Raw genomic sequence first — 23,706 nt, 5'->3', positions numbered from 1 at the left:
CCAAACAAAACAAAGAAACCAAAACCACAAACATCTCCCAAGAAGGGAGGTGGGGACACCTGGAGCCAGCCTGTCCTGCTCTCCATTATCCTCCCACTCCCTCCTATTTTTAACACAGCCTTCCCTATTTCCTGAACCAGATATTTTTAGCTAAAAACTGGGGGGGGGGGGGGGGGGGGGAGTCTACTAGAACAATTAAAAATTAAAATATGACAATCTCCTGAAGTTAGTTTCAACTATGAGACACCAAAATAAAAATACAGTTGGCAGGCCAGGACCATGATAAATACAGCTGTGCACTGAAAGGAATGAGAGAGAGTGTGGTAGATAATTATTGTGTTACCTTGACAAAAATTACAGTTATGTGAGAGAAGGGAACCTTAATTAATAAATTGCCTCCTCCACAAGGTCCAGCCGTATTCAAGCTTACAGGACATTTTCTTAATTGTTGATTGATTGGGGAGGCCCCAGAGCATTGTAGGTGGTGCCATCTGGGTTGTATAAGAAGGCAGGCTGATCAAGCCAGTAAGCAGCATCACTTTATGGCCTCTGAATCAGCTCCTGTCCCCAGGTTCCTACCTTGTTTAAGTTTCTGTTCTGACCTCCTAGGATGATGAACAGTAATATAGAGCCAAATAAACCCTTTTCTCCCAAGCTACATTTGGTCATAGTGCTTCATTATAGCCACTGTAACCCTAAGACCTAATCACATAATGGTTTTCTGGTTTCCGGAAGATCATCTTGGATGTGCCTGTAACAGAGCTCCCGACACCTCTGCTGACCATCCATCTCCCATCTCTCAATCCAGACTCACCCTACTACTGAAATGAAACTTTCATCTTTCCTTCTATCACAGTACCACATGGCGTCCGTCACCACTTACAGCTTATAGAAGGTCAAGCCAAAAACCCTTTCCTCTCCAACTTGCTTTGTGGTCACAGTGTTTCACTGTAGCAACAGTAACCCTAACTAACTTACAGAGGGGTAAGAGAAGTAATCATACAGCAGACAGAGGGATAAGAGAAGTAATAGATACAGCAATCACTGAATTGAAGCAGAGCATCAGTCTCATGGCTAACAAGAAAAGCCTTTCAAAAAGGAGAATGTGGCTAAGGAAGGAGAGGAAACAATCTGTGCTGTTCAATGTCAGTGCGGCTTGATAGAAGCCTGCTCAAGGATTACTAATAAAACCAGTTGGTTAAAGTCAGATGAAGGCAAGGCAATACACTGTCTCAATGTATCACTTATTAGATGGCAACTTCCCAAGAGGAAAGCTTCCTAGTCATCACATTAACAAAAAGATAAAAATTAACACAACAGTGGGGAAGATCAGACCAGGACCTTTTTCTGGGTGCTGGGAACAGATCACTTACCAAGCTAATATAAAACATCTGGAGAAATGACGCCACACATATAAACAAGTAAGTATCTATAATCTTGAAAACTTAAATCATTACAGGAGACAAAAAAAAAAAAAAAACTTAATGAGACTGAAGACTACGTAATGAGTCATGGTTTGGTTTGGTTTTAAACGGGAAAGAAAAAAGCAAATAACTTAATGCAACTGATCCTGGACTGAAAAAACAGCTTTTAGGAGAAGACTGGAAAACATATGTGCATTTGTGCATCCGATCAAAGGTACATTTCCTAATTGCCATTTTTCTTAATAGATAGGAGCTTTAGAATTCAGGGATTAAAATCATGATTTTTACCACTTTTGCTCTCACAACCCAGAGCTTTTAAACTGTCATGTTTAAAAAGTCACATGCCAAGTAGAACTTTAGTTAATGACAGATATATAAATCACAGGTTCTATAACTTTATCCAGTCTGATGACATCAGAGATATTTTAGTGTAAGTCGACCCTAGGATGTGTGTGCAACAATAAAATCACCTAAAGGTACATGTTTCACATTCCCATTACAAGAAACAAAACTGGACACACAATGACAGCAGAGCCATGCTGGCACCTGCTCCTTAGTAAACCTGGCTTCTCACATTCTACCACCTGCTGCTGCTGCTAATATTCAAACAGGACACATAAAAATGAAAGTGATTTTACTCTAATTGTATACAGCCTATATAAAGAGGGCAAAACCTGAATTATTAATTAGTGTGAATCACCAGACCAAACATAATTACTGTTAATTGCCTAAAATGTATTAAATTTAGTTAACAGCAGAATGCTGTAATTTGCACTTAAGAAAGTATTCCATCTTTTTACTTACATTTATAGCCAAAGAAACCCTTGGGCTTCTTGCTCTCCAGTGAGATAAATGTTCCTATGACAAAGTCAGCGATGGCGAGAAGAAGAATCACCAGAAGGACGATCTGAGCCTGTGGTTTAAACATTCAAAGTCACAACCTTGTCTCCTGCACTCACTTCCATTAACCTGATAATTTGTCTCATTTCGTCTCTCTGCCAAATGTCTTAAAGAACAAAAAGTATTCAGTAGGTGCTCAATAAAAGCTGTTACATGAATAACAGTTCCTAAAGAACTGAAGTAAAGCTAGATGCAGTATCATGGGCCTGAAGCTTCCACTTGTCAGATAATAAGCAGACCAAAGGATCACGAGCTCTGAGATTAGTGAGACCCTGCCTCAGGCAAAACTGAGAATATTCAATTATGGATAGAATTATGCCACCCATTTCTAAAACAAGTCCTAAAGATGGGTAAATCCCCCCTCAAGCCATTGGCCTTTCATTCTATACAACCCTCTCTACCTCCCTGCCCAGACTACCATCTTGGGATAGTAAAGAATAAGTTTGCTGCCAATACAAGTTTCGTATCAGGTCCAAACATAATGTTGTATCTGTCTGGCAACTGTTCTAAGATAGAAGAAAAAGCAGAAAGAAATAACAATGGGGGGACCTCAGGGACAAAGGCACAGAAAGAGACAGCCTGAAAGCTATCATCAACTTTTCTCCAACTTTGGTGTCTTACAAAGTCTGGGTAAATATTGTCATCTGAGCAAATAACATTTTTTAAACAGTACTTAAAATATGATGATTATGAAAAGGGAAGCACATGTGCCACAGCATGTGAGGAGCTCAGAGGACACTGGAGGAAGTTAGATCTCCACCTTCCACCTGGAATCCAGCTCAGACCACAGGGCTTCCTTCCATAGCCAGCACCTTGATCTGCTGGTATGTCTTGCTTGTCCAGCAAGAACTTCTTACACATTTATTGTGGCCCAAGAAGGATGGAATTATAACCTTTTTCAATAAAGTCAATTTTTACAGTTGTAGATAAATGGGAGACTGGAAAGTGTAACACCTATCACACAAGGGGGCTTGGGCTCAATTCAAAAACAAGAATACAAAGAGGAAAGCATTGCTTAACAGGATTTAAAATTTGTCATCTTCAAACATAATTTAAATGCCAATACTTATATATCATAAACTTCTATATAAAATGGCCAATTTTCCACTAGTCTGAACACATCAGTTTGGGTTTCCTAGAACACTGCTGTGTGAACTAAATGCTGACAGATATCTGTCATAGCTCACCTTTGCTTCCCACTCCATTCCAGCAACTGAGATGCCCAGGAGAATCACTACTGTAATGGCTCCAATAATTCGGATATCATTGATTTCATCTATCATAAGAATGGAATGTTCCTACAAAGGAGAAATACAACAAACAGCTCTTTACATGTAAGCACAGCATCAGTGCTTGTTAAAGTGATGGACAGAGGTAGGTAAAATGGTGCATGTTTGTGTTCTCAGTACTTGGAAATCAGAGGCAGGGCTACAGAAATTTCAAGGCTAGCCTGGTTCATACTACAAGTTCCTAGCTAGCCACATTGTAAGACCCTGTCTCAAAATCAAGAGAAATAAAATAAAAAAAGGAAAAAATTATTATTAGTTGTCGTTCAACTAATATCTAATGTCTTATTAAATTACTATTACTGGTATATCTGAGATGGAACCAATAGATCAAAAAAGGAATTACTAGCCAAAAAAAGTATAATCCGACTGGTACTGTTAGGTTTTATAAAATGGCACTAACAGAAATGTATTTGTTTGATATAATTAATGAACTCATGCTTTGTCTTTTATGATACAAGAAGGATAAACAATAAACCCTCATGCTATGGTCAAAACCCCACAGTTCCTACTCCATAAGCAAAATTCCTTGTAAGAGTTAATAACGTAGACAGCATTTTTTAAAGCTCACATAGGTTTAGATGTGTGCATGTGTGTATCATCTCTGTGAAGATTTGGCAAATGAATGACCAGGTCCAATTACCTTAAGCAGCTCCACCACAGTCTCTGCAAATCCAACAACGTACATAGCAACAGCCACTGCATTGGCAAAAGCAAAGATCAAGCCAATTGCACCACCAAATTCTGGCCCTAGACTTCTGGAGATTAAATAGTATGCGCCTCCTAAGAAAACGATTGAAAACCAGTTAGGGTTTTAATGTCAATAATTCTTTTAATTATACCAAGGAACTCACAAAGCAGATTCAGCCAAGTGGGTAAATGTATTTCAGAAAGCAATACACAGAAGACTGGTATCTAAGATGCTATGTTTACAGGAAGCATTCAGTGAAAACTGCCTTAATAAAAAGGAACTTATAGACCTGCCTTCTCTAACTTACATAAAGCTTTCATTGACCGGAAAGCTATAATTAGAAGAAATTTCCCTCTCATAGAAAACAACTATGGCATGTTTTGCTTGGTAATAACAGTGATCCACAGTTAAACAATGGATTGAAAGACAAAAATTAACAAACCTGACCACCAATGATCAACTGATTTTACTAATTTAGTGCTTTTTGTCACATGTAGCAAAATGTTAAGTTTTCCTCGATTTCAGTGTTTTGGCTTTACCAATACCCAAATGAAGAGGCTTCCAATTATTTCAGAAAAAAATTATTTTTTTCTTTTAGACATTTTCGACCAAGTAGCTCAATCTTCCACATTAAATTTTGCTGAAGTATGAATATAATTGCTTCCTTTCTGGTCCATTAGTCATATAAATGATGAAAGTAAACAGCAATGAAGCGTTCATCAAGATGATGTATGTCAAAACCATGGTATCAGTCCCAGCCTTCAGATCTCAAACACTGGTTACTATTATTATATTATCTTAAGTCCTAACAAAACTGGACCTTCCCTGAGCCATTTACAAATCCAGCATGTGCCAAAACCCAGCTCAACCATTTTCTGACTGACTGAAGTACAAAGAAAATATACTTCACATCCCCACAGAACAGCAACATTCATATTATTCAGATATAAGTTCAAAAACAAGAATTTACACAGTGGTCATCTACTTTTGTAGTCTGTATCCAGCTGAAGACAGAAAAAGGCTAGTCTGTGCAATGTACCAATGCAGGTCTGAGTGATGGGACTGAGACACAGTACTGAAGGGCAGAACCCACAGGACTCCAGCAAAGTCTGCAAAGAACAAGCTCTCAACAAGCTCTCAAGAACACAGATGGGATTTACAGAACAGGAAAGGGTTCTGGGCACTAAGGAAGATCAGAAACATGTCTTTCAGGCAAAGCCTGTGACAGCTGGGCTCACCTCCTCTCACAAACCCATTGGTGGCTATTGCTGAAGTAGACAATCCTGTGATAGTCGTCACAACAGTGGCCATTGCTATTACAACGACGGAGAGACCTTTAAAGGAGAAAAGAAAAACAAAAACTATTAAAACCGTATACTCCTAAATTTGTCATTACCTAGAACTGAGTGGGCTGAATACTGAAATAACATTATGGACTGGCGTTTTGAATGAGAAAGGCCCCCAAAGGCTCGTGTATCTGAATGTTTGATTTCTAGCTGTTGGACTGTATGAGAAGGGTCAGCAGGCGTGGGCTTGTTGAAGGAACCAGTCTCACTCTATGTTCTGCATGCGAAAATGTAATGTAACCGCAGCTACTGCTCCAGTGTCATGCCTACTGCCATGCTCCTCACCACCACACTCACAGGCTCACCCTATGAAAGTTTAAGCAAGCCCTCAACTAAATGCTTTCTTTTATTAGCTGCCTTGGTCATGATATTTTTTCACAGAAATAGGAAAGTAACTAAGGCACAGGCCTTAAATTACCTAATTTTAATTTCAACTTTGAGAAAATCAAAATTACTGAAATCAGTTATGGTAGCAATCTACCTGTACTGGCTGGTTTTGTGTCAACTTGATAGAAGCTGGAGTTATCACAGAGAAAGGAGCCTCAGTTGAGGAAATGCCCCCATGAGATCCAGCTGTAAGGCATTTTCCCAACTACTGATCAAGGAGGAGGGCCCAGCCCATTGTGGGTGGTGCCATCCCTGGGCTGGTAGACCTGGGTTCTATAAGAAAGCAGCCTGAGCAAGCCAGGGGAAGCAAGCCAGTAAGTAACATCCCTCCATGGCCTCTGCATCAGCTCCTGCTTCCTGACCTGCTTGAGTTCCAGTCCTGACTTCCTTTGGTGATGAACAGCGATATGGAAGTGTAAGCTGAATAAACCCTTCCTCCCAATTTGTTTCCTGTTCATGATATTTGCGCAGGAATAGAAACTCTAAGACACTACCTAAGGGCAGCACAGCTCGTCAGCAACTGTGGAAAGGCACATGGTTATTTTACCAGAGACCCATGGAGTACAGCTTCACTCACCTATGCCAGCTTGACCCACGATCCATGACAATCTGATAAAGAGCATCACACCCCAAATGTTTAACATACAGCGTACCTGGGAGGGAAAGAGGTTACACCACAGATAATGCAATTAAACATGACACAGCAATACATAGTAAGCAAGCCAAAAAGTAAAATGCACTTGAAACCTCTCGAGTTTTGAAATCTAATATCATTAAGTTTGTCAAAGAGGCTTACTAAAGCTGTTTGTTAGCTGATATAAGTGCAATATAAGTATGTTTACAAATAAATGTGCTCAACAGAAGTCTCAGAAACACAACTGTTTAAGATTTCAACACTTTCTTTGTTTTGATTTTCATTTTCCAGACAGGATTTTTCTGTGTAACCTGGTTGTCCTGAAATTCACTACAGAGACCAGATTAGCCTGAACTTAGATATTCGCGCCTCTGCTTCCAACTGCTGGGATCATGGCCTACGCTATCAGGCACTTCAACAATCTTCCTTTAATGTGTAAGTTCTGTGTATGTATTCATAGCAGCTGTCATAAACGGTTAAGGCAGAGTTAAGTAGTGCATACACACCAACACAAATGTTAATGGGTCACATCATTCTTGAAAATTTTAAACTAAGTGTGATACTCTCACAACTTGGGCATATGCTAATTTTTTATTCTGAGTTCCTGTTTGTGTACTGCTACAACTGATTCAGCACTTAAGAAGCAGAGATAAAACACAGACCTCAAAGTTCGAGGCCTGCCCAGTGTACTTTGCATATTCTAGACCAACCAGGCTATAGATAAGACCCATTCTACCAAAAATAAAATTTGTGTCTTTACAATTTTTATCCAGACGATGTATAAAATTAATTAACATATTCTCCCCTAAAAACAAAAGAAACACACGGGTATTAACTGGGCCTTCCATAGTACTCACAAGCCAATTGTTAAAGCAGGAAAACAATAATCCTTGAGAGTATCAATTAAGTTTTCTAATCAACAGAAGAACTATAATAATCAAATGAAATCTATGCATACATACTAATACACCCTTGATCCAGCCAAACTTTATAACTCCTTTACTTTCGGCAGTGTATGTGACCACAGCATCTCTGGTTGGGGTACTTTCTTCTCCATTCGCAAAGCCATCCTCAAAAGGTTCCTGGTGACAGAAAGAAATATGAATGCAGAATAAGAATTAGAAATGGGGAACTGGAGAAATGGCTCAGTGGTTTAGAGCACTGTCTGCTCTTCCAAAGGACCTGGTTCAATTCCCAGCACCCAAATGGCAGCTCACAATGTCTATAACTCCGGTTCCAAGGGATCAGACACCCTCACACCAGTGCACATAAAATAAACAATTTTAAAAGAGAACCAGATGCAATTTTGAACCACTTGATAAGAACATATATAACATGACCAAGCAAGAGTGATGACGATAACTGGTGTTGTTTGTAACCCTTATGTTCCCATACAGTCCACAAACTGACTGACAGTGCCCACGGTAGTGATCCTACAGATGTGGAACCATAGACAGACCTCGTTCAAGGTCCCTACATCACCAGGGAACCACCCTGTAACCATGTGTCCTGGATGTGGATGATGTAATGCTCACATTTGCACATGCTCCTTCTGCTGTATAAGGTGACACAGTCGAGGGGAAGCTCTTGCCAAACCTATAATATGCTGTCTGGGCTTTCAGCAATCACAACTGTGAGCCAAATAAACTTCCCTTCCTAAATCGCCTGGCTCAAGCATTTCAATATAATAAAGACAATGCTTTCAATGTAAGAAAGACCAAAGCAACAAAGTAAAAGGAAACCTAAGTGTTTCTATGAAGTTAGCCCACTTTAATGATTCCAGTTTTAAAATAGGCCTAGTGGTATCCTAGCACTCAGAAAGCAGAGACTGGATGATTGAACTCAAAATCTGGATACCACCCTAGGCAACACAGCATGATCCAGTCTGAATTAATAATGAAAATAACAAAATGAATGTTTTTACATTCTAGTGGTATTGGGAATACACAGTGGCTGCTGCCTGCTTGCTGCTAAGGGTTATGGCAGGGTTGTCCTGAAATTCCAATACTCCAAGGACACCCCGTCCCAGTTCTAAGTAATCTTGGGCTATACAGTAAGAACTCCAAGATGATAGAGAGACGGACATTCGGACAGATGCATAGATGGATGGATGATAAACAGAGTCAGGCCTTGGCTCTTTCCCACAAACTTCTATCATCTAGCTGTCATACCCTTTCCCACATCTGAAATATCAACATTAACAATGTAAAATCCTTTTTTGCTTGTTTGGGGTTTTTCTGTTTTGTTTTTGTGTGTATGTGCTTGTTTGTTCTGTGTATCCCTGGCTGTCCTGGAACTTGCTCTAGAGCAAGCTGGCCTTAAACTGAGAGATTTGTCTGCCTGTGTCCCCTTGAGCAATGGAATTAATGGGATGTGCATCCACCGCCCTGTATAAAATTCTTCCACAGCAACCAATACAGAAGATTGGCAAGATTCCCAGATCCATTCAGAACTCTGTCCACACTGACCCTACCTACTCTAAGTCATCTTCAGTTCCCACACTTCTCACAAATCACAGAACAGCCTCACTTTTCCTTCTTGGGTAGAGTTCTATATCTAATTCTGTAGCTCTTAGTTTCTTATTCTCTACCTCCCCTCTCAGTGTTCAGGAAACAGCTTGGAACATAGGCACTCAGTCTAAAGTTAAACCATCACAACATCACTGTGGCTCTTAATTCATAGTTCAGCATAATCACAATCCCAGTTGGGCTTTACATTGCTTCCCAGACAGCAGAGAGTCAATGTTGGCTCCAAACAGAAAAAAAAAAAACTCTCAATGTCACCAACCCCCTCCTCAGCTGTTCAATTATTCAAATAAAACTACAAAAACTAGGCCTACCTGGCAATTTATTAACCTTTCTTTTTCCTTCCAGTTTTCACTCTAGAATATAAAGTCAATAACATACACAAAAAGGGCATCTCTTTCCATCTCTGTCATATGAAAACTGAATATGTGTATCCCTAACAGCTACTTTTCCCAAAGCTAAACAGCAATGTGGGTGTCTTGAACAATGTGTAAATATGCAGGCATCCTAAAATGTTTGCTGTGGGAGCTTATCAGAATTTCACATCAAAGCTGAAGGTCCAGCAATTATGCTGGTCTCTCTATAGTGTGAATACTGTAATTGACTATTCAAGAAACAAGTATTTTCTAGCTTGTATGAAATACTACTTTTAGAAAACTAATGATGTGATCATAAACAACAGAAATTACCTTCCAAATCATCCTCCAACACCTTTTAAAAGTTTTAGTTACTGATCTCCAAAATACAACTAAAGCTAGTACAATGGTGCATACGCAAGCTCTCTATGTTTGCTGCTTCACAGGACAGACCAGCTGGCTCACAAGCCTCCAGGGATTCTGTCTCTGCTTCTCATCTCAGGGAAGGAACACTGTTACCAGACACTTGTTAACATGCCTGGTTTGTATGGGGACTCGGGTCTTCAAGGTCAAATGGAAAGCTACCCACGGAGCAATCTTCTTAGCCCCAAAATTGAATTAAAAAATGTCTTAGATATAAATACATTTAGACTTATTCTTGGATGCACACATCTTAGAAAGAAAACCGCTACTAATGCCAACTTGTCTTTTGTTTTACCAATGTATATTTCGATTCTACTGGCTCTGAAAGAAAATATTCCTTATTAAGGCACCAACTTGACTTAGAGATTTTTTTTCCCCAACATATAACGGAAAATGCCCCAATCTACAGTATAAGATTTACCACAACAATCTACAGTATAAGATTTACCACATAGCATTCACAAAATATATAGCAAAAAGTTCCTACAAATTGAGCTAATTCTTCCTAACACTAAACTATCATTATATATTTTAGACACAGTCTACAATGAAACTAGACTTTTTAATCATGAATAAAACTGTACCTAAGGACAAATATTTGCCCAAGGGGTTTTTTTTTTTTTGCCCTTAATTACAATTAAAAACACCACTTTAATTAGAACTGTACCACACAATATAGGGAGGACTGTCTTTAATGCATGCATACTAATCGACATGCCACAAAACCTCTATTGTACTTTGAGTGAAGTCCCACAGGGTAATGGGCCTTCTCTGCAGCCCCCTGGGCAGGAGTCACAGGCCTATACCACCATGCTTAGACGAATTCTTCTTAAATGCTTCAAGCTCTTCTGTGGACTTCCCAGTTATAAAGTCCAAAATTTTTCTCCTCAAGTGCACAAAAGAATAAGACAATCTTTGTCAACTCTGGACAAAAATATTAATACCAAAGAATGATGACCGTGTAGCCACCGGGATGGTTTTGGTTTCTTGAGATAGGGTCTGGCCATATGGTCCAGGCTAGCCTCACATTCAATCATCTTTCTACTATAGCCTCTACAGGCTGGATTATAGAAATGAGTCACCATACTTACCTACCAAAACGACTTTTGTCATATGTCCCTATCACCCACCAGGGAAGGCATTAAGACTGAGGAGTACAGCTCCCAGGAACAGGGGAACACTTTAAAGTAGACCTCGAGCAATGCTTATGAATGTAAATTGATCTTTAGTGCAAACTTCATCCTACTTTTTGTAAAAAGTATCTTTAGGCATAATGAATATACACCTTTTTCAAACTGGGAGAAAGGAAGATGCTTGGGTTTTCTTTCATTTTAAAGAACAGTGAGAGAACGCTGTACTAAAATCTCTTTAAGGCTCAGGAACCTACTAAGAGAGTCTTTAGCATAATTTATGGCCATCTAAATATCAATACCTTTTAAGTAGGAAATGGGCCAACCACTTAATGGTGCCAACATGCAACAAGAGTTCAAAGCAATGCTGACATTTGTCCACCCTCTGCAGTTTCTGGGCATAAATGGCAACCATATCCTTTCACTTCAGGCAACTATAAGTCACCAAAGGAGACAAAAATCTAAGAGCAAAGAGGAATACACGTACATAAAACAAAACGACCCTTTTCTGAGTTGTTTATTGTTGGTGGTGTTTATTTCATGTATGTTGAGTACACTGTAGCTGTGCTCAGACACACCAGAAGAGGGCAGCACCAGATCCCATTACAGATGGTTGTGAGCCACCATGTGGTTGCTGGGAATTGAACTCAGGCCCTCTGGAAGAGCAGTGAGTGCTCTTAACCACTGAGCTACCTCTCCAGCCCCCGTTGAGTTTTAATTGATATCACAAATTACAATGTGTACGCTGAAGAAAAACAAGATGGAAAAGCCAAGGTAGTGAAGTGAGCTGCCTTCCCAGCTGATCCCACCCACCGCTGCTGAGGTCCACAACTGCCTCCAACTATTAAGTCCTTTGAAAATGCAGCAGGAGAGGGCTATTCTCCCCATTGCTGCTACAAAGTTAATGGTAGCAAGAACTGGTCTCTAGGCTGGGGAATAATAACCTGGCTCTTCAAAACTTTGGGAGGGGACCTTGGCAGAGACTCCAATCCAAATCAACCCAAGTTTACTGTGGTAGACACCAGATTCTTCTGTGCTAACACAGCAAGACACAAGCTTTTACCAATAGAAAATAAGGCACAAGAACTACAGATCGCACCAGACCACTTTCAGAGAAGAAACTGTTATCTACACAGACATAGTCCATCCAAGAGGGCACATAAAATGTGTAACATGGCACACGTTTGATAGGTAGACCTCAGTCTAACTGGCTAGTCATTCAGTATCTGTGTTGTAATGAACCCCTCACGCTTGGGTCTCCTTTTCATCAATGCTCCCAGTCAGACACAGCTTTCATACCACCTTAACTCTCCCATGGAAGCCTGTTCCCAGGCCCAGTGTGCATGCTGTTTCAAGAAGGCTAGGAAAATACAAGGTTTTTTTCCAATAAATTATTCTTTGAATTTGTCATCATTTTTTAAATAAATAGTATCTGACATGTTTAAAGATAAACATTAGTCAGACAGCTAACAGAAGGGAAATTCTCACATTTTATTAAGCATACTTTCTTTTTAGAAATGAAAGAAAATTCTAACTTTGAGACTTCTCTAGTCAAATCTACAAAACCATGACTTTGTATTTTTTTTCAAAGTCTTCCGTTTTACTGCCTAATGAGACAAGCAGGAATGTACATGAAATATGATACACATATGACACTTATAAAGCCATGAAAGCTCCAGTCATTTTTTTTTCAACAGAGGCAGCACTATCACTAATTTTCTTTGAAACTCCTCCTCTCCAATTCTTATGCTTCAAATTGAGAAATTACTGCAAGTTCAAATTAAGTACTGAACAGGTGCAATTTGACTTTAGCTGAAAAGTTGGATTTTGTTTTGAAAATTGAGGAATGGTCTCACTACCTAGACCAGGCTGGTCTTGAACTCAGATCTGCATGATCTTTATCTGGAATGCAGAGATTAAAGGCATATGCCACAGTCTCAACCTAAGAATTGTTTTTAAACCACTTTCTCCCAAGCTTAAGCTCCTTCTGCCTAGCTCTTAAAGGGACCTAGCACCATCTGAAACCAAATCCTAGACTCAATCTTGCCTCCGTAACTGGGTCAGTCACATAACTTTCTAACGTTCTTGTGGTTCCTTTGTAACATCATATGCTGTAGTCCTCTTTGTAGGCAGTACTCAGACTTTATAGTTCAAGTACTTGCCTCAACTCTTCCAGACTGAATTAAAACAGAACGTCTAAAACAATACTTTTCCTGCCTCTTGTACTATAAAATACAGTATATTAACATTGAGCTTTATGATTAACCTGTTTTCTAATAATACCCTGAAATAATACAATATGGTGAAAAGTGCAGCTCCCAAGTCAGTTCTGCTAAGATCACAGTCCTGATACTCAGTGTCTACAGAATCCAACCCCCTAAAAGCTTAACTTTCAATACCCGTTAGATGATATATTATCACATACTGTTCGAGAAGACAAAATTTAAAAAACTGATAGTTTTATGCAACATAAAATTTCTCATACCAGCTAATAAGGAATTTTAAGAGGGAAAAGCTGGCATTTTAAGTTGTGTTTCAGGATTTCATCAATAAAAGCCTGGGCTATCCCTGAACCCACAGCCTCTAAGTACTGGTTATTATTACTTTAAATAAATCCAAAATAATACACCAAAAATATGAAGGTTTATCAAAAAGCTATTTATATCCTAAAAATATTTTGGGCGTTAAAATACTGATAAAAATCCTTAAAACATCAGAATTTTTCACACAATTTAACAGCATCTGCTTTAGTCTATGCCAAAATGCCAAAATGTTATATTTAAAACAGCTTACTTAGCAGTTAAAATACATTATACACATGCATATTTTGATGTCAAAGAGGGGGTACTTACTTATTCTAATAACTGTTCTTATGTTTTAGCAAGAGCTAGCTAATTATATCATCCCAAAGCTACCAATACTTCCTGTCCGTGCTGTCGGTGATTGGTGTATTCAGTGTAATGCTCCCCATACAGACTATGCTTTCAAAACAGAGTATTGTTTTACACAAATCCAATTTGCTTTGGTTAACAATGCTCTATTAATATCCAGTGGCATTAATGCAAAGCTCAAAACTCAAGTGCCACAGATAAAAGTGGACAGTGTGACCATGTGACTTCACAATGAACCAAGTCAGAACTGCTGATCCAAGTCAAAGAGTTCAGCACTGGAACTAGCTCTGCATGTTCTTTACCAAAACTTCAAGACTGAGTGAAAAGAATGTTTCACAAATAACAACACAGGCATCACTTCAAATCCCACACAACTTGCTAATGTCAACTAGGTGCTTAAAACATCTTAAACAGAATTCCCAAGAAGCATATACCTTCTGTTAAGAAGCAGTGGCATGAGTAACTTTTATCTCTAATTGTTTAGAAGGAAGGGTAAAAGTTAGGAAACAACTTTTAAAAAGCAGCATCAGAACTAAGTCAGCACTGGAAAAGCAATATGAATGCAAACCCATAAGCTGTCAGACTGGGTGCTTCATGTGATTCTCAGAGCAACAGATGCTGTCTTCTGTCATCTTTCCCATTGTCAGTTCATCAGAATCACAGATGCCATATCCTTCTTCAGAAGACGTATTAAGTGCAATGGTTGAGAATTTAAATGACCATTTAATGCTCAAGAATTGCCAACTAATAGCCCAACTATTTGCGCATGGAAAAGAACCCAGGAAAAGTGAACAAAAAGGCACAGAACAGAAGGGAGACAGACCCATGTACCACTCCAGTGAGAGCATGCGTTTGCTGTTTCAGATTCTCCTGTCTGTGGCATACATAGTTAAAAGAGACGCACATCAACCTGAAATGACAGAACATACCCCAAAAGGAGAAGTAGAAAGTGCACTTGATTTTCTAGAAAAAGGAAATTAAGAGTAAGGGTAAGTATCTGATCTGGCCCCCAAATGAATAACAGTAGAGGAGAGTACCAGGAGCCCAACAGTTGTTGGCAGAGGCAGAAGTAGACAGAGGTTCCAGTTATTCAGTGATGTCTGAGCCTAGCAAGGTCGCACATAGAACCTGGTAAAGAAATTAAAGTTGCATCTTAAACTTCAAATATTTGAGACTTTGGTACAAGATTTTTTTAAAAAAGCACAATATTTAGAATGATAAAGTCACTGGAAGGATTTCAGTTCTGAGTAGAAATGACGGAAGAGAAAAGCAATAGATAAAATAACTAATTTACAATTGCAATAAACTCAAACACCTAGGCAAGACACAAAGGAAAGTACCTGTAGCTACAAACCGCTGAAAGTTAAAAGCAAATAGAAAATCTTCAGTCCTGGAGGAGTTACCCATTCTAGCAGCAATGGAAGTCAGAGACACTCGAACAGCAGCATACTCAAAGGGCTAAAAGAGAACCTGCCCACCAAGGCAATACTCTGCAAAACTACCAAGTATGAAATGAAGATACCCTAAATAAAAACTATATGTCATGGGACCTTGGTTCTACTGCAAGATGTTCTCAAGGAAAGGAAACATTAGGTATAATAGAAGTTTTTCTGGTCTTAGTCTTAAATAAAGCTGTGTGACTGTTAAAAACAAAAAGTACATCAATGTACTATTGGGTTTACCATTATATGACAATAGCAAAGGCACTAAAGAGGTATTCTGTTTTAAGAGTCCAGTATTTTAACTGAATTCAATGTACCTAGTAGAGCAGGTACCACTAGCCCCATACATAGTAAAAATCTTAGAACCTTAGTTACTGTGTAAGATCTTGTTTTAATTATCTATTCTATAGAAGGGAATATTACAAACTGCTACAATGTGAAACTGTTCACATTCTAATTAATTAGTAGCTGCAATTTTCTAGGGTCTGCCTCACTGTAAAAGTGATTTACAAAATTATATCTCATTGACCCCACCTAACCCCATTCTTCCCAGTTCCTGCCTACCTCCACAAATAGCAATTTCATTCTAAAGAACCATATTTCTCTTTCCATGCACTTTGTGACAGTTTGTATATGCTCGGCCCAAAGAATGACACTACTAGGAGGTGTGGCTATATTGAAGTAGGTGTGTCACTGTGGACATGGGCTTTAATACTCTCCTAGTTACCTTGAATCGTTTTCTCAGCTCATCCAGCCCCATGTCTGCCTGGATGCTACCATGTTCCTGCCTTGGGGATAATGGACTGAACTTCTGAACCTGTAAGCCAACCCCAATTAAATGTTGTCTTTTTAAGAGTTGCCTTGGTCACAGGGTCCGTTTGTAGCAGTAAAACCCTAAGACACACTTCATCCACACTATAGCAAAATACTCATAATTCTTCCTTTAAAAACACCTTGATCTGAACCTCTCTTCAACCCTCCACCTGACCTTCAGTCTTGACCTCCCTGGTCTCTAAATCACACCAGTCACATTCCACCTACTTCTGAATCTAGAGTATCCATCCTGGTATTTGCATAGGGTAAGCCCTTTTCTTTGCTACTATCTTTTATTGAAACAGTCCACAACTACTCTAAGGTGGCACCTAGCTGCCATTTTCTCATCCTGCTTTAGTTTCTTCACAGTAGTATTGCCTATTGTCTGTTACAACTAGAAGTCCTGTGACTGTTTCCGCTAACTGCCTGTATTTGCTACACTGCTACACTCAGAACAGTGCTGCTGTTGATATTCAGTAAGAGTTTGATGAATAACTGAATTTACCCCCACTTCACTCAGCAAGGAACTAATTCAACTGGTATTATAGACTTCCCAACATTGGGAAATCACTGCAAGTGAAAATACTAACCATGTAAGAACTAATTCAACTTACATCTTTCAGGTTCTAATTTCACAGGACAGACATGAACATAAATATATGGAGATATGGATCAAGTGTGACTAGTATATACAAACCTTTTCCTTTGTCTCATTTTAGATCCCCAAATTTATCTTCCTTTTACCCAGGTAGTCAGATGATACATATACTTGGAAAACTAATGTAGAAACCACAAACAAGCCAGACTACAGTAGCCAGTAACATGGACTTAGGAGGTTGGGACCCCAGCAAAACTGCAGTTTGACTTTGCCACATGAATCCTATCAGGAAACTATTCCCAGATACCACCCAAGTCATGACCTATTCTTGTTCTTCCAGAGTGACTTTCAAGGAACCAAATGATATCTTGAAATAATTATTAGCAGGGCACAGAAGTAGCTCAGTGTTAGAGGCAATTGTGCAGTGTTTTACTTAAAGCGCTTGTTAAGTGACAGGAACTGCCAGCCCCGATAGAGTCAGTGAACAGATCTGTACTAAGTACCTAATCTCTGTATGAAAATTAATGAGACAAAAGCTGATTCTAGTGAGGCATTAATTAACAATTGCATCATCTCAAGTATCCTCCTCCTCATTATCCTCAGGATGTCAACATGCTGAAGTGATGGTGGCAAAGTCTCCCTTTCAGCAGCACAAGCATCTTACAACAGGTCTCAGCGATAGCCAGAAATATGTGATAAGGAGAAAGACCCTGGAAAAAATATTCTAGCATCACACAGAAAAACAAGTATGAATTCTAGTTCTGTGGTTTTCAATGAAAATGGTTAGTAAACCATTTTTAGTTTAGTTTCTATGAGGTCATCTTAGTACTAGTAACGTGTATAAAAATTGATTTCTTAGAAATTAAATGAGAAAAAAAAAAACCTCAATGATACAATACTGTTGCCTCCTTTACTCCCCTCCCCTTTTGTTAATGAGAAAGGCAAAAAGAGGAGGCATTCAATGATTTGGTACCATAACATCTTCTAAAGGATTCTAAGTCATGGTCTCAGAACAACTGCAAAGGAGATATTATGAGACATATCACCTCGAGAGGTGGGGTGAAGAGATGGTTTAGTAAAGTAAAAAAGCTGGGTATGCTATCCCATGTGTGTAATCCCAGAGCTGGGGCTCAGTGGTCAGTCAGCCCACAGCTTGATCTGTGAGCCTAACTGTAGGTCAGTCAAGGGAAAATGTTTCTGCTGAACAACACACCTACAGTTGACACACACCTGCAAACTTGGAAATCTTTCAGCACAGTGGTTCTAACTGTAGTTACCAAATACTGTCATCAATGGTGATGGTGATGCTTCAAGTCCAGCAGCAGACTGTCCACCACTTTCCATCTGATAGTGATGCTCAGTCAACCACAAGTGTTAAAGTCTTTGATACTTACTTTTCTGGTACTCTCTATTTCTTCTTTTAGGAGAAATTGCTACTTTGATTGGGGGAGAGGGGAAGAGCTGGCATAGCAATTTCTTTTTTAAAAAAAATCAACTCCAAACATCAATTTTTAAGAGTTTCTACCCTTTTGAGAGAGTTTCACTATATAACTCAGTCTGGCCTGGAACCATCTAAACTTATATGACTAGTTTTGTACCAAAAGGTGCTCCTACTTCAGCCTCCCAGGGCTACAGGCATGTGCCACAGAGTGTCTGCCTTCTTTAAGACTTTTTTTCTGCCCTTCTCGGACACTGCTTTCCAGGCTATAGAAGTTCCCAGCACTTTAGATGGTCTCCAGCCCAAATCCTGGACCACGCTTTCTGTTCCTTTAACAACAGTCTTCCACTCATGACTAAGGTACTGCATTCAATTCAGGCCCCCACCCTCTCTCTCTCTCTCATACACACACACACACACACACACACACACACACACACACACACACACACTTTCTGACATGCTCCATGACTCCTACGTGTCTTACAAAGACTACAGCTACCAAATCCATTCCACTTTCAATCTTTTTCCAAGTCAGGTAAGAGAATCCCAGTATTCGGTTACTCACGTCTAAATCCTGGGAGTCAGCCTCTCTCACATCTATCTAATCCGTTTTGCAGAAATCATTATAGTGTCTAAATCAGACCAACAGTTTAAGACTGCATTTCCAGCCACATCTTAGAAGCCACTCTCTGGCCAGCAGCAAAGATGCTCAAATAAAATAGATCACATTCTCTGTCACACGGAGCCACTGAACAGCTTCCCACTACATTTACAGTACGGTAAACTGGCCATTGAACAGAGCACTGTCCTCACTACCTTTATAAATACAGTCTTTGTTCTGGAATGTTGATTCACCAGCAACTTATCTTTCAGGTCTCTGCCACAACACCACATTTATCACTTCCCAAAGCCTGGGGTCCATCACATCCTGATGCTTCCTTTCACTGCATTTGTTTGTTATGTTAATAACTATGATTTGCTGTGTGTCTGTGTAGGCAGGCCTGGTATCTGGCTTGCTACTCACTGTGTCACCCATCATCCCGCAGTTCCTACAAGTCACCCCTTCCCCAGCCAACAGCTTCTATGGAAAGCCACCAGCCTTCCTCCTGGAATGGCTGCATAACACAGCAAAGATTTATCCCCTGCAGTCAGGTGTTGGGGGAAGACTTGACAAGGCCAGTGACAAACAGACAATACTAGTCCTTTTCCTGACAAGTCTGTAGAGCATCTGCCTTTTACTTCTCTGATTTCCCATTCTTCTGTGCACCTGTTATTTAGCTCATGACTATGAAAGCCCTCAGCCACTGGACTACAGTGGCATGACAATCAAAAACATTCTAAACATCATTCTTCACTAAGGGATAAAGTATTAGAAAACTGTCAATCTATACGGACAAGGAACAACTTCTGGCGCGCCAATCAGAGACTGAGGTCATCACTGCCCATCCTTCTACAACACTGAGCAGGTTTTGTACTACTTAACCTGACAGGTATTTGACCCATTTGCTGCAATTATCTTCAATATTTGCTTATGAGTAACCCAACACCAACACCTTCTGTTTGCTTTGTGGAATCTGGGTAGAGGCTGGGTGCCCACCTACAGGAACAGCACTTATGAGAGGAAAGGGTGAAGGCTTCATGATACTGCTCCCTGCACAGCCAGAACTCTGAACAGAGCATTTTATGAACTGCATCCATCTAATAATATAATAAAGAGAATCTAAAACTGAAATCTTAAGAGGTTAGGCTTGTACTCTGAGGAGCCAAGGTTAAGTAAACCAAAATAAGAACCACATTTAGCAATAATATTCCACACACTCAGCATGGCCATGGCCCATTATTCCCTCTGCATACTTGCTTTAATCTTAATCTTCACCATACATAATCCTGGAAAACTGAGGAAGCTGAGTTTGAGGACTCAGGTGACTTTTTCCAACTATGGAATAACTAATAATATGTCTATTTTTCAGATGTTCAAAACTGAACAAAGCCACCACAACCCAAACCATAAACCACACACAAAATAAACTTAAATCCTTGGAAGATTTGAAGTGTACTGTTACTAACAAAATGTAAAAGAACAAAATCTTTCTGAAGTTTTTGACACAACAGCTTTCTATTTCAATTCTAAAGCTTATACGTATACTGCTAATTTGGCTTTACTAAAATAAATCTGAAACATATTGTATTAAAATTCTGAATATTAAAAATGCTCCAGTGTCATTTATCAACTCTATTACTGTATGGGCCTATAAAAACTTAAGACTAAAAAGAAATGAATAGATATGAAAAACTACATATGAATGAAATAAATGATTCAGAAGGTGTTTAGCTTCTGACAAAATACATGAATAGAATGGTGGTATTATCTAAAGCTAAACAGTGTCAATCTTTTACACACTCCACAAGCTTGTGAGGGCTAGGACCTGTGCAGTTACTTCAAACACAAGGACAAATACAGTCTCGTGACACATGAACGTATGAGATCAAACCGTCAGTCAAAACCAATCACAGAAACTTTTTCACAATGATCATTTAGACCTGTGTTACCAACTCTGAAGTCACAGAATTCCATTATGGACCTGCTGAGGCAGATGTCAAGTAATTCAACTCATAAAAGTTAAATATTAATCAGATCTCAAAAGCATCAATGTTATCTTCAAATAATTATCTGAACCCGGAGGAAATAAAAGTCTTATGAGGCCATTAAAAAACAGAATTAGTAAAGTCAATAAGAGTACATGAAAACGATTTTCTATTTACAAAGTAAAAGGGCTTTTATAAGGACCCCAGACTTTCTCTGGACATCCTTGATGGGGGAGAAATAAAATTCCTGTATTTCCTTTTTTCTCTAGACTCAAAGACTCACTGCTCTTGGTATTTGTTTTGTTTCATTTTTTTTTAATGCAGCACTCTTTTTAAAGACGTATTTTATGTGTATGAATGTTTTGCCTGCATTCCTCCTGGATGTATACCACATGCATGCTTGGTGCCTGTCAAGATCAGAAGGCACTGAATCGCCCTGAAACCTGTAGATGGTTGTGAGCCTCTTGTGAACACTCAGAACAGAACCCTCCTGCTTCTCTGCAAGAGCAACAAGTGCTCTTCTGAGACATCTTTCTACAACCCCCAGCCCCCCAAACATCCCTCTTAGCAAAAAGTTTACAAACAAAAAAAAAAAAAAAAAAAAAAAAAGATTTGGGATTGCTATACTCTCCACCCCAATGCTGGGAAGCAGAAGCTGATGGATCTCTGTGAGTCCTGGTCTACACAGCAAGCTCTAGAACAGCCAGGGCTACCTAGGGAGACCCTGTCTTCGAAAAAAAAGAAAACGATTTCTACAGCCCTCTGCACATTTAAGACAGCAAAAATTGAGCTTTAATAATTAATAGACTACAAACACATGCTATTAAGGCTTCCCTTCAAACACCAACCTTTCCACTCAGGACCTCTAATGGATATACATAAACCATACGCTACAATCTAAAAAGGACCCAGATGGGTAGCAGGTTCTCTCCACCCTGTATCAAGAGAGAGCTTTTTCTAAACTTCTTCCATACTCCCTTCTCTGGTCCCTAACATGTGTAACTCAGCGAGATGGAACTGGGTGAAAGACAGTGTACACAAGGTATATAACTGATTGGGAGAGGCCGCTAAGTGCTGCCTCTGCTGTATCGCATAACCAGCCTAACCCGCTGCAAACTTTTGAAGGATTAAGTTACATGCCGCTGCAATTCCACACTTGACAGCTGAATCCAGAGATGCCAGCGAGTCGTTCCTTGGGTCTTGCGCTGCCACCTCACCAAAGGAGAGTCGGCGGCTGCATCCTGGGGCCAGCACGCGCCAGGGCATGGGGAGGGAGGAAGGTCTGGGCGAGCTCACCTTTTCCAGCTCGTCGTGGAGCTCTGCCAGGCTGGGCCGGAGCAGCTTCTCGCCCAACTGCGCGGCCGTGTGCCGGTAGTGATCGATCCTGGGCACCGCGTCCATGGTGTTGTGGCCGAAGGTGCGCAGGTAGTAGGTGTTGGTGTGGGTGTCATAGTAGTACTGTTGGTGGTGTCCACTGCCACCACCCGAGTGCAGGCTGCTGCCCTCGCTCAGCACCGTGTCCCCGCCGTTCTGGAAGCTCACGTTGGGCCCGTCGCCACCGACCCCAGCCGCATCCGACAGGCTGTCGTCGGCCGACGAGGAGGCAGCCGGGTCCACGAAGTTCACGCGGAAGCGGCCCTTGGCTTCCTCGCTGCCCTTGGCCACGCCGCTCTCACTGCCGGCTTTCCCGGCCGCGGGGGTCTCCTTGCCCGCCGTCCCGGCAGCAGCCGCCGCTGCAGCCGCAGCAGCCGCGGCCCGCCCGGCGTTCTCGGAAACCAGGTCCACCTGGAAGCGGCTCTGGCTGGGGGTGGGCCCCAGAGGTCTGCCCAGCCCATCGCCCGCGGCCGGGGTTCCCTCTCCGCGCACCCCGGCGCCGGCCTGGCTCCCAGCCGTAGCATCCTCTCGACCGGAGGGCACGGCCGCGCCGGGCAGGTCCACCCCGGCGGCAACCAGCGGCACGTCCCCATCCCGGGCGGGCCGCGGGGCACCAGACGAGGGCGCCGCGGGCCGGGGCTCCATCGCCGCCCGACGCTCGGGGACCTGCGGAGCGGGCGGGTGGACGCTGCGTACAGCGCGGCTCGGGTCCCCTGGCCGGCGCTCCCGCTAAGTAGCCGGGGGAAGTGAGTCGCAGAGCGCAGCCGCCACACACACACACACACACACACAAACACACACACACCCGCGGCACGCTCACCGCCAGTCGCCCAGTGCCCGCGAGCGCGGCCGGCCCCGCGGTTTAAAGGCGCGGCGGGGCCGCGGCGCTCGGTGCAGCACGCGGGAGGCGGGGCCGCTCAGCCCGCCCCTCAGCCCGCCCCGAGCCCGGCGCGCAGAGCCCGGAGAGTGCCGGCCTCCGCACCGCAGCGAGCAGGCGCGGCCGCACGCGCCTCCGCGCCGACCTGCGCGCCGCCGCCCCTTCCGCCGCCGCCGCCGGCTCCGCGTCCTCCCTCTGTCCTCCCGCCCGCCCGCAGCCCCAGCTCTGGCACCGGCCGCTGCAGATGCTCCCCCGGCTGCACCGACTCTGTGGAAGCCTCTCGCTTTTTTTTTTTTTTTTTTTTTTTTTTTAAGTTCTAAACTCGCAGTACTTGAGGCGAGCCAGCGAGATCTCGCGAGATGCTGCAGGGCCTGTGGGCGGTTTCCCTCAGGGCGCGTGGTACCCAGGCCCGCGGCGCTCGGGCTGCGGGTGATGCCGGGGGGCTTTCCTGTGCGGCCCGCCGCGCGCTTCCGGAGGCGCTGGCCAGGCGCGCTCCCGGCGGGGCGGGCGCGCACCCGGACCCGGCGCCCAGCGGGAGAGCTGCGTGCCCGTGTTTTAGATTTTTGCATAGCCAAAAGAGTA

The 23,706-nt window shown here is 41.7% G+C and overlaps 1 protein-coding gene across 2 annotated transcripts in view; it reads right to left on the bottom strand.

Moving 5' to 3' along the window:
- The window catches only part of SLC12A2 (solute carrier family 12 member 2), a 62,506-nt gene extending 39,212 nt beyond the window's left edge, over window positions 1-23,294 (bottom strand). For both annotated transcript variants that reach the window (XM_080919900.1, XM_080919901.1), the window contains exons 1-7: window positions 22,170-23,294; window positions 7,631-7,750; window positions 6,612-6,687; window positions 5,540-5,635; window positions 4,254-4,393; window positions 3,512-3,622; window positions 2,229-2,337 (exon numbers count right to left, since the gene is read on the bottom strand). In XM_080919900.1, coding sequence (XP_080776026.1) covers window positions 2,229-2,337; window positions 3,512-3,622; window positions 4,254-4,393; window positions 5,540-5,635; window positions 6,612-6,687; window positions 7,631-7,750; window positions 22,170-22,892 — 1,375 coding nt within the window. In that variant the 5' untranslated portion in view covers window positions 22,893-23,294. The remainder of the gene's footprint in view (window positions 1-2,228; window positions 2,338-3,511; window positions 3,623-4,253; window positions 4,394-5,539; window positions 5,636-6,611; window positions 6,688-7,630; window positions 7,751-22,169) is intronic.
- Window positions 23,295-23,706: the final 412 nt, after the last annotated feature.

Source organism: Micromys minutus (assembly GCF_963924665.1).
Source record: "Micromys minutus genome assembly, chromosome: 8".
NCBI classification, from domain to species: Eukaryota; Metazoa; Chordata; class Mammalia; order Rodentia; family Muridae; genus Micromys; species Micromys minutus.
The sequence above is the reverse complement of the archived record's forward strand: the minus strand, read 5'-3'. Positions and strand labels throughout refer to the sequence as shown.